Here is a 12,057-nt window from a genome sequence, read left to right on the forward strand (position 1 = left end):
GATACAAAAGGGATAAGTCATTGGAGAGGAAACTATAGGGGAAGGGACCAGAAAGGACTGTGTAGGAAGAGAAAGGCAGTTTAGACGTTGACATAGGAAGCACAAAGAGAGAAGACAACTGGGTGGAGCTTCCTAAATTATAAATGGGCTGAACTCCAGGACATGCCTACTTGAGCAGGGAGAGCTGTACTGCCTAAAGCAGTGGGATGCTGGGGGAGTGCTCAGGTTATCATGTTGTCAGAATCTCAGGGGACTAGGCAAGAAAAGTGGATTTCTGGGGAACCTAGTTAATTTCATTCATTTGTTCAGTCATTCAACACATACTTATTATGAACCTACGACATGCCAGACCCTGCGCTGGGCATTAGAGATACAATGAGGAACAAGCAATTGTAGTCCTTGTCCTCATGAGAGTTAGAGGGTGGATAAGAATAAGCCATTACTCAAATAACAAAACACATGTAAAATTACCATGAAGTGGGTGGTACAGAGAAGTGATTGGTGTTTTCAGAGCCCAGAAGAAAGGGATTTCACCTGGCCAGGTAGGTCAGGGAAGGCCCCCTGGAGGAAGAGAGCCTTGGGCTGAGATACTAAAGAAGAATTTACCAGGCAAAGAAGGGAGGGAGGAGGTTCTAGGCAGAAGGAACATTCAGTGCAACTATTCCGCGGCACCGGGGAGCCTGGTGGGAATGAAAGACTGACACAGGCAAGTGTGGCTAGAGCAAGGTGAGCCGGGAGGTGTGGAGTAAGAAGCCTAGGGCCATAGTGGAGGCCAAAACATAGGGGGCCTTGTAGACCATGTTGAAGAGCATGATTTGTCCTCAGAGCAGTGGGATGTTATTGAAGGCTTTTGAGCAGGAAGGGAAAGGCAGGTCGCTGGACCCCATCCTCAGTAGGATTTGGCAGGTCTGGATGGGGCCCTATAATTTGCATTTCTAAGTTCCCAGGTGCTGATGCTGCTATTCCAGGACCACACTTTGAACTTACAGCTTTACCTAATTGATGCTGAAGGGAGGTGAGGGGGTGGGGAAAATTTTTAAAAAGATGCAGATGCATAGGAGTGTTGGAATTAAAATGAAGCCTCTTGATTAGAATAGTCCAGACATAAGATGAAGAAAATGTTTGTAAATAAACGTCTCTTGCACATGTTTGTAATAGGTATCAAAGACAAAGCAGAATGAGGCTCTTGTACGAATGCTACTTGATGCTGGAGTCGAAGTTAATGCTACAGACTGTGTAAGTTTGAATCCTTACTCATTTCGAAACAATACTCAAAACAGTAGGTAGTATGATTGTCATCTCTTACGTTGCCTGCTTTGTTTTCCTAGACACTTTTACATTTAGTTTTTTTTTCTTTCCTTTTTTATTTCACTGCCAGTTAAGTGAACTTGAGATTGTTTATATGCTGCCACTGAACTCATGGGAATAAAATTTTTATTGAATATAGAACATTTTTAAAAGAACTGCTCCACCATTGGTGAGAAGTTAAGGAAAACAGAGACTCTGGCAACAAAATTCCACCCTTAGTAGTTCAGAAACTACTGAGTCAGAATGCCTACATAAAAACCCAGGCTTGCAGCTTTTTAGCTCTGTGTCTTTTGGCAAGTTATAAATTTGTTCGACTCTTAGTTTCCTCTGTAAAATGAGGATATCGATAGCACTTACCTTACAGGGCTTATTCCTGAAAAACACTTAGAGTGCCTGACACATAGAAAGTACTGAATGAATATTAACAGCTGCCATTGAGGCCAAGATCCCAACCCATTGGTGAGAAAGTCTCGGTCTGTGCTCTAAGGAAAGAGAAGGACACAGGTCACAGAAAAATCAAAGTTATGGTGAGAGTGGTGATAACAGTAAGAGCGCATCAGCTGACTTCTTCCAGTTTATAAGACTAAGGTTATGCTTTCACCTTTTACCCTTGCACCCTTAAACTTATCTTCCTCCCTTAAATGATCATACGTTGGTCAAAAGTTTATTTGTATAGAGTTTTAATTGTTTATATTGATTGAATAAAATTTGGGGTTCCCAGTGCTTTATTGAAAAAGTAGGTAAGTAGAAATTTGACTTCAAAAAAACTAACATTCTTTTTGTGATCCCTAATTTATTTTATGTGTAGGCAACTCTGTGTGAGTGTGTGTGTGTGTGTATGTGTGTGTGAGAGAGAGAGTGAACACAAGAGAACAAGTTTATGAAATGTATGTTTTCCTTTTATTTCAAATCGAACTTTTGGATTAATTTGGATAGACTACTACTGTGCATCATTTCCTTAGATAACTTTGAAATGTACTAAGTAAGATGTTATTAAAAATTAACTAAAAGATTTGTTGAAGGTTTTTCTTGGTCTTTTCATTTAAATTCATAAGGTTTAAAACTTGTGCCTGTGACCAAAATTTCTCTAGGATATTTTTCTAGCTATGTTTATCTCTATTTATAGACAGAGATGCTCCATTCCTATAAACACACATGTTCACACACACACACAGACATACTTTCTCCACCAAACATATTTCGAAAGCTATATAAATATTAAAATTCATTTTCCAACTATAAGTAATGCAATGTATTATATTTTTAGGTAATTTGACTCTCTTTATTTCATACGGAAAAATTCAGGGCCAGATCTTCCACTTATCATGTCATCACTTAATAAAAATAAGTGATTGCAGTATCTCCTATGATCTTAGAAGAGTTCCTGGGGAATGAGATCCAGCATTAATTGTATTATCTTGATAATCAAAGATATTATTTCTTTACTTACCAAAACCATGGTTGTTTGCCTGTTTTTTTGGAAGGCAAAATATCGGGCACAAATGCCCCAGCTACTAATTTCTTTTGACCTGTAGCTAGTGTTTGAAATGAGTACTAACACAGTACATCCACTATTTTATAATAGATAAGGTAAGCTACAACAAACCAAGTATGGGAGACTTCTCTGTATGTCTCCATTGATCTGTAGGTGTGCTGTAACAACATAAGCACTGGCCACCTTCTTTAGATTGTGGAGATTTTGATCGAGAACCATAGAGGATGATATTTGCAAAAAGGCCCATGTGAAGTCTCTTTAAGAGAAAAGATGGTAACATGATCAAGGTAGTGATTGCCCAGAAATATAGAATTCTACAAAGAAACCTTGGGATAATTCATCATCAGCTTTTTATAAGTTGCATTTTTTTCATTTGGAACAGAAAATGAGAAAGGAAAGAAAGATATTAATGGGTTCTAGGACATTAATAATATATACATTGAGGCAGAAAAAGATTTTTTTTTTTTTTTTTTTTTGCTGAGGAAGATTCACCTTGAGCTAACATCCATTGCCAATCTTCCTCTTCTTTTTTCACTTTTTTATGTAGGCTGCCACACAGCATGGCCACTAACAGATGAGTGGTGTAGGTCTTTGCCTGGGATCCAAACCTGAGTTGCTATGGTGGAGAGCACCGAACTTCACCACTAGGCCACTGGGGCTGGCGCAGAAAAAGACTTTTTAGGTCCAAAAAATATAGTTTCACATAGATGGTTTGCAAACTGTTTTGCTTATTGTACACTACAAAATCTGAAAAGTTCTTGCTTAAGAACTACATGCTATGGTCTGTAAAGAGTCTACTTGATGAGTTGCAATGTTGATCCTTTGTGTTTCAGTATGGCTACACTGCATTACATTACGCCTGTGAAATGAAAAACCAGACTCTTATCCCTCTGCTCCTTGAAGCCCATGCAGACCCCATGATAAAGAACAAGGTGAGGCTCTGTGGACCATGGTCTGAGGTCCTTCCAGCCACATAATCTTTTACCTTCAGCTTTGTGTTGAAGTAAATTAATTGCCTCTCATGTTATAAACAGCGAGGTTAATCATCCTCATTTAAGGATTAAATTATCCTACTACTTTTGGAATTGAATAACATTTAAAGCCCTTGCCAAGCCTGAGAGTCCATAGGTCTAAACTGTTTACTAGACCCTTTGTGTTGACATCTGACTCTACTGGAAATAAATAACTATAATTTATTTTTCTTCTCAGCATGGTGAGAGTTCCCTGGATATTGCACGGCGATTAAAATTTTCCCAGATTGAATTAATGCTAAGGAAAGCATCATAATCCTTGTGAACTCAGATGGAGAAGCAGAAAAAGTTAAAGGACTGGATTCTATCTCCTTCTTGGCCTAATGGTCTGTGGGTCACTCAGCCTGGATGCCACCATTTTAAGGGGATAATGATGGTTGCCACGGGTAACATTTTTGCATAGCTTTGTGTTTGTGGTTTTTGCTCAGTGGAGCTCACCATGGCCATAATTAAAGCTGTTGGATTCTCCACTTCAGTCAAGAAAAGGTGATGTTTCAAACGCAATCTCTCCTGACGAAGAGGATCAGAGTTATCTGAGATAGTGTTCTTTCTTCTCATTTGTGTCCATCTTATAAACAGGCCGTCCTGTCTATATCATGCCCTGGGAGAAAATCTGTTCTTCTCAGTCCCTCTTAAGTCGTAACAGGAAGAACTGAAGTATGCACATTTGTATAGAATGGTGTGGGTATGTGAGTGGGTTCAGAGATTCATATGTAAATATTCCTTTAATGAAAAAACCTCAACAAAGCATTTATTACTCATCAGTGATGAGAGAGTGTTTACACCACGGAAATTGGCAAATGCCACAAATCAAGGCTTTTTTTTTCCGGAGATGTGATTTATCAGTACACTGCTAAACATTTTGGTATCAGTTTACAAATAAAAGCCGTCCTGATTTTGAACAAGACTATGTAACTATCAAGATGTTTGTTCAAAAATACCTTTATGATTCTTTTGTGAATACAAGGCAGCTACTAAACTTGTTAGTTCTGTTTATTTTTGTTGATAAAATTTAAAATATCATTGTAAATTATTTGGATAAAGGATTCTTTTACAAGTAATAGAGCTATATGATGAAGTCTATATGGATTATTCTTTGAGATAAGAGATTGAATATTAAAATATCTGTCTCAACTCCTTTGTCAATGAGACAGAGTAGAAATAAATGTATTTACAAAATGAGTGAATTTTGCAAAGCAAAACTGAATCGTGAATAGCTTTAGACATAAACTAAACCACATTACATGTCATAACAAATATAATCTAAGAGTGAAAGATTTACCATCTTTGAACAGAACAAACATCTAATACAAATCAAATCCAGAAATATTTATTGAACCATGTGTAAGACCTTAAGGCACATATTTTGTGAGGGAAGTAGTAGGGTGTAGATACAGATTCTAAAGCCCTTACATGTCTGTTAATAGAGGCTGGCCTGGTGGCATAGTGGTTAAGTTCGCACGCTCCACTTTGGTGGCCCAGGGTTCGCTGGTTCAGATCTTGGGTGAGAACCTACATAACACTCATCAAGCCGTGCTGTGGTGGCATCCCACATACAAAATAGAGGAAGATTGGCACAGATGTTAGCTCAGGGACAATCTTCCTCAAGCAAAAAGAGGAAGATTAGCAACAGATGTTAGCTCAGTGACAATCTTCTTCACCAAAAAAAAATAGTCTCAATAAATTATCTAAGATCCATTCACACTGAACTGAGTTACCAGGTGACTCTGGAGGATGAAAAAAAAACAAGTGTATTTCACACATCACTCTATCTTCTATACACACCAGTATACCTTCAATTTGGTTTCAGAGTTTTGAAAACTTGTACTATTACTCATGGAATGCATAACTATCATCTTTGAAACTGTGTGAAAATTATTTATAGAAATAAATCCATATTTGTGAATGAGTTGGGGTGATTGTCTAGTAGCAACTTTGTCAAGATCAAAGGACAACATACACAATGATTTATTTTATTATGCTCATGACATTATAAAATTTTCTTTCTAGCTTTCAGTTTTTGAAGGCAGAAAACTGGGCCAGATGTTTCTAGCTGTTAGGTTTCCTGGCAACAGCCTGTAAACTCTCAAACAAGCTTGAACTAGAATCGTGGAAATACACATACATGCTTTATGCATTTATTGGAAAACTCATAAAAATCCTACAAAAATATCTTCTCTGAGACTCAACTATAAAACTATGACACGTAGGCCAGTTCTGAAGATACTTAAAATATATTTCATCCATACTGAACATCGATTTTTTTTTTTTGGGTAAAGCAGCTCGACTTCTTGAGGAGGTATTGTCTCTATGGCAATAAGGTGAAAATGTCTAGCTTATTTTGGCAAAGTTAACAACAATTCAGAGATTCAAGACCTCTGTCCGAATTTGTCATTTTACTTTATTGCTCAAAAAATATGGCTTATAGAAAAAAAATAAATGTTTTAGGGAGGTTTACCTGAATGACAGAGAGAATGCCCAGATAATTTCTAGCTATCAGGTAAAACCTACCTTTGAAAACGATAGAATATATAATAGCACATTGAAACTTATGTTCACCCAATGCGTAGTTTAATTAACCGAAAAAAAATTTAAACGTCAGTTTTAGTGCCAAATGCAGGAACTCTGAAGGAATGTCTACTCTATCTCTGTCCTCGCTTCTCCACCTCCCTTCTATTGATGTGGTCGGTTTCCAATTCTAAAAATCCTCAAAATCTCCCATTCCCGGGCCCCACCCCCATTTTCCATGAAGTTTCTCCTAAGACTTGTCAACGTCAGATGCCTCATAATCTGGCCCTGCACATCCTCTGGGAAAAGTTGGTCTCTTCATGCTTCATCAGTTGTATGATTTCATTGTACATACGATGAGCAGCATCCAAACCCCAGATGAAATCCGCATGAGCCCATTCAGGAATGTTCTTATGGTAAATGAGGTTGGTCACCTCGGAGAGCAGAGCTTTTGTGTCTTCTGGATTTGAAAGCCAGTCCTGACCCCCAGTCCACATTGCTGTAGGGACCGTCACGTCTCTAACTTCGTACCTTACAGGAGTTGGCTAGAAAAAAGAAACAGTTTTTAACTGTAGATAACATTTGGACTTCCACACTCATAATTTACACTTCAAATAAACATAGTAAATATGCCCTGTGTTGTGATGAAAGGTTCGTGGGCACTGGGTCATACAGAACTACATTAAGAGTTTCTCTTCCAGCCCCTACTTTAAAGTAAAAGTACTTAACCTCACAGAGCCTCAGTTTCTTCATTTGTGAAATATCTATAACTTAATAGGTTAAATGAGAAAATAGGTAAATTTCCTAGTACTTTAGGCATTAAATAATGTTAAATTCTTTTTCTTCCTGTTAATAAATACTTTACACATAAATTGCCTTTAGAAGACAATGTTCCTGTTCTTTCAAAGAATTTCACAAACCTTTCATGAGGCCAGAGTTACAGATACGCTACAGAGAAAGACAGGAGAATGAAATCTACTGAGAAGGCTTCTGGGTCTTCAGAGACCTCTTGTGTTAATAGAAAACCCTTAAGGCAGGCCAGCTTGACTGTGTCTCCAAAGACTTGAGAGAAATCAATGGCAATGGAATTTGGGTGGTCTGAACCAAGTGGAGGTAAAAATTGGATCCCTGCTCCAGTTCCCCATCACTCAAAGAAGGGTATCTAGGATTCTTAACTCTTGAGAACTTCCCTTATTCAAGCAGAACTGCTAGATCAGGCTGGCTGGCTGAGCCCTTGAGGTTAATCAGCATCCAGAACTTTCGAAATGTTGAGGCCCATTTTTTACTCAGAAAACCCACCCTGGAGCCGAGGTTCCAATCCCAGCAGTTCTTGTTTCTTTTTGTGGCTTTCCAAGAACTTGGAGTTATAGCCGCTGATACTATGATTCATATTAAGAAATGCATTTTTGGTCTTCATCCCTGTTTCTGGCCTCAGAGCTCCTAAAACCCTTGGAATTTCGGAAGTGATGAGAGCCATAAAGGTGTCTTTTGTTACATTAATGAGGTGACCTGGAACAGGATGAAGCCTAGTTGTCAGCAGAGCCAAGCATGTGTTTAGAGAGTTGGAATTCTCAGTCCCACTTTTGGACCTCCAGGGAGGGAGAGCTGCTGGAAATTGAGTTCAGTCATCAATGGGCAATGGTTTAATCAATCATGCCATAAAAACGCCAAAAAAGGCAGGGTTGAGAGAGCTCCCAGGTTGGTGAATAAGTGGAAATGCAGGGAGAACGGTGCCTCTGAAGAGGGCATGGGCTCAGTGCCCCTTCCCACATGCTTTGCCCTCTGCATCTCTTCTATCTGGCTGTTTCTGAGTTATATCCTTTTATAATAAACCAATAATATAGTAAGTAAAATGTTTCTCTGAGTTCTGTGAGCCGATATAACAAATTAATTGAACCGAGGGGAGAGTGCTTGGAACCTCTGATTTATAGTTGGTTGGTCAGAAGCACAGGTAACAACCTGGGATTGGGGTTGGCATCTGCATCAGAGGATGGTTTTGTGAGACTGAGACCTTAACCTGTGGGATCTGATGCTATTTCTGGGTAAATAGGGTCAGACACCCAGCTGGTTGTCTGAGGATTGCTTGTTGGTGTGGGGAAACTCTCCCTCTACACACATTGGAATTTGGTGATCAGAACCACCTTTTGTAGCCTAACTTAGTATGAAAGGTTGGAATATTCTATGGAGCCAGTAATATTTGTTTCTCATCTTACGGGTGAAAAGACTGAACTAAACATTAGGTCTAGCTCTAAGGTTCTGTGATTCTATAACATCTTTTCATATGTGTGTTTTCTCTTCCTTTCCATGACCATTTCCTGGCGCCTACTCTGCATGCATCACTTTCTCTGGAATTCAGGACGTTAAATGTTGATAACTCTACCTTGGAACTGGAGTGCTTTCTCTAAAGATATATTTTAGGAAGCAGAGAAGAGCTGATAGCTGTGATTGAGACTTTGCTGTTCTGGAGCGCTGCGCAGTCTGTCCAGTTTCCTAGTCTTTTATATCTAGATCGATGTCTGGAAGCGGATGTCAATTTAATCCAAAGATTTGTCTGTGTCTACTCAGCTCCCTCCAGCTTTCTGTTTGTATGGTCAATATTTGTTGACATTCATGCACAAGCTAACTGATAATCTTCAGTCAAGATTTTATGCTCAGAAGAGTGTAATACCTACCTCCAGTTCTCCACAACTTTTATTTTTAATTTTATTCCATAGCATTGACTACACATTTTCTTGGGTAATGTAATAACATTTTTTTTTTCATATTTTTCACTTGCAAATTATAGATTCATTAAAAGTGTGACTAGGGAGAACTTATAAGGATTATCTAGTTCAATAATTTTTATTTTAAAGAAGAGGAAATCAAGGCCTGAAGAATCAAAGTAGCCTGTCCATGATCATACAAGCTTATAGTGTAGAGACAGGCAAGACGGACACCATAATCCTCACTGGCCATTTCATGCTCTTTTTACTGTACCAGGAAACAACCTCATCCCTGCCATCATCATTCATGGGTATTTTTTTTTTTTTATCCTAAAAGGATCGTTCTAGTAGTCACCACAGACTACATTCTTCCCTTCACTAAATCTACCCCATCTTGTTCCTAAGAATCCCAGTGCCTTGTTCATGGAGGCAGCCCCATGAAAAAAGTTCTACTCCATTATATAAGCTTTTTTTGGTTTTATCCTAAAGGCCTCTTGGCTAAGCTTTGAACTTTCTCATTTTTGAACGGAGTCAAACCCGAACTGTTTTCTGCTTGAGTTCTCGTATTTTATTCCCATCTTTAGGATAAACTGCCACCATAACTTCCCACTCATGCATTTCAAAAGGATGTATTTTCAGCAGACTGTACTTGATTTTCCTACCTGATTGCCTTTCTCCAGATTTTTGGTCTCGCTCCCCCAGTCAAATGCCCGGAGTTCCCCAGAATTCAGTACCTAAAAGGAAACAAAAATTTACATGGTATTCAAATGTATCACTGAGCAAGGGTGGGGAGAAGGGACCAAATCTGCAACTGTGAGGGAAGCAGAGAACAAAGGCTGAGGCAGCTCTTCCATTCCGCATTAAAGTGTAAAGGCAAGAATAAGGCCCTTTCAGAAAGAAAAATGTACTATACAAATACTTCACCACCACGTTACACAACTCCAGGAAGCGCATCCCCAAAGTAGTCTATGTGGATGGGTGCTCTGTATTACTCTGTAGGCTGCAATGGGAAAACAGTCCCTGGGAGTTGTGCAATGTGGTGATTCTGGTAAAGGTGACCAAAATGTAATCCAATTCAGAATCCTTCCTTGGTTTTGATTATAAAATTTCTCTCTCTCTCACACACCCACACACACACACATACACACACACTAAAATATAGCAATGACTTTAGAACAATTTGACTAGGCTCTAAATTGTTAGAAAACAGGATCAGTATTTATGATTTATATAGATCTCATCGCTATTCTTGACACTCTGCCTAAGAGCCTCCCCTTTATTTTTTACAAAGCCGTATTTTCAGTAGATGAGATTCTAAGGTTAGTTATGGTCTAGCTCTCTGTCCTTATAGCCGTGCTTAACTTCCACAGCCAACCGGGGTCACTCTATAGTGTTATCTCTATTGAGTACCATTAGGTTCAGTGCTTCTTCATATGAGAAGGAGTAACTAACTCACATTATCCTTGAATCAATTCGGAATGTTTTACCTCAGATCAACCGTACTTCCCCAGTTCACGTGGCTGGTGGTCAGGACTTTCCCTCCTGTGACGTGACTGCAGCTGTAGTCTGCAGCACAAAGGACTCTTGTGAAAACCTCTTTGGGGAATCAGGACCCACCATAGCATTTTTTTTACTACATGACTATGCTGCTGGAGGAGCCAAAAAGAATGCAGAAACATGATCTCCAGCCTCATCTTTGAAGCAGTTAAGATAGAGAAAGGTCTTATTTGGATCATCTGGATTCACACTTTTAAAGTCCACTAAAGATGTCCTTGGGCCAATCCTTTCCTCCCATCTCCTGACAAGTTTCAATGTTCTAGATCAAATTCACAGTTGAAATAGCATTGACACGATCACATTTCATCTTGGAATAAATGTGAAATAACTCCTGGACTGTCAAAAGGGCATCCTTTGGTTATTGCAGACAAAATGCGCAAAGACCCTTAGCGAAGACTACAAATTCAACATTCTTACCTGGCTCCAGTGTAGGATATTTTGCACAGATGTTCCAGCAGGAGTATGAGCAACATACACATTTGCTCGGCTCTGTAACAAAGCATGAGTGGTTTGTGGGACATGGAAAAACTCACGACATGTGCAACTTGTCAAGACCAAATCTGCAGGGTGTCAGACTAAGAAATGAAGACATCATTAAATTATCAGGAATTATCCATGAAACAGTAATATACACATGCACATAAATTAAAAAATGCCACTAAATGTATTCCTGGACACCTCTATTTTTCATCCAAGAATAACTTCTCGTTAAAGATATGACTTCTTCCTTTAAAAAACTTTATTAGAGTAATTAAGGGTGAGGGCTCTAGAATTGGCTTGTATTCAAATCCTAAGTCCGCCATTTCATTTTTAGGTGAATTTAGGAGAGTTATTTAGTCCACTAAATCTTAGAATACTAACCTATAAAGTGGGGATATTGGTGATACGTGTCTCATAAGGTGTTACAGGGAAAATCGTAGCCTGGCACACAATAAATGCTTATCAAATGGTAGCTATTTATCATATGACTAATAAAAAGAAAAAATCTTCAGAAATTAAATACATATTCTTCCAGCTGCTGGGAGTGGTGCTGGCAGATAGTCCTTTACTGTCAGGCCTCCTGAGGGGATTGTCCCAGGTGCAGAGAGCTGCCTTTCCCAGTGTTTCCCCCATTACTGCTGTCATCTGCACTGAACGACTGGTCGATGTGGGCCCTCTCTCTCTAACTTGAGGCAGCTCTTGAAGGGTTATCCCATCTTCACAAATTCCTGTAGGATCAACTGTGGCTCCCATGGAGATTGCATCACAGCTTGACTTTTTCATCTAGCAAAGCCTCTTTCCTTCCCTTCTCTAAGTGTTATCCTAAGGGTATAACCCCAAGACATTCTGCCTACTCATCTCCATCTCAGAGTATGCTTCCTGGTGAACCCACACCGTGGCACCCACTGACTGGCAGCTATGCCTAAGCCAAACCGAAACTCCCAGACGTCCTATCAAAAGACTTGAGCTACAAACC

General features: G+C 39.2%; 2 protein-coding genes across 4 annotated transcripts in view; one reads left to right on the forward strand and one right to left on the reverse strand.

Moving 5' to 3' along the window:
• The window catches only part of ANKRD22 (ankyrin repeat domain 22), a 29,586-nt gene extending 23,843 nt beyond the window's left edge, over positions 1-5,743 (forward strand). Inside the window, exons 4-6 of the mRNA XM_008530926.2 lie at positions 1,159-1,236; positions 3,637-3,735; positions 4,013-5,743. Coding sequence (XP_008529148.1) covers positions 1,159-1,236; positions 3,637-3,735; positions 4,013-4,090 — 255 coding nt within the window. The 3' untranslated portion in view covers positions 4,091-5,743. The remainder of the gene's footprint in view (positions 1-1,158; positions 1,237-3,636; positions 3,736-4,012) is intronic.
• Positions 5,744-5,793: 50 nt separating this feature from the next.
• Positions 5,794-12,057, reverse strand: part of LIPM (lipase family member M) — a 37,621-nt gene continuing 31,357 nt past the window's right edge. For all 3 annotated transcript variants that reach the window (XM_008530924.2, XM_008530925.2, XM_008530923.2), the window contains 3 exons: positions 11,019-11,090; positions 9,707-9,778; positions 5,794-6,887 (listed from right to left, as the gene is read on the reverse strand). In XM_008530924.2, coding sequence (XP_008529146.2) covers positions 6,618-6,887; positions 9,707-9,778; positions 11,019-11,090 — 414 coding nt within the window. In that variant the 3' untranslated portion in view covers positions 5,794-6,617. The remainder of the gene's footprint in view (positions 6,888-9,706; positions 9,779-11,018; positions 11,091-12,057) is intronic.

This window comes from Equus przewalskii, chromosome 1, assembly GCF_037783145.1.
Source record: "Equus przewalskii isolate Varuska chromosome 1, EquPr2, whole genome shotgun sequence".
Classification (NCBI taxonomy): Eukaryota; Metazoa; Chordata; class Mammalia; order Perissodactyla; family Equidae; genus Equus; species Equus przewalskii.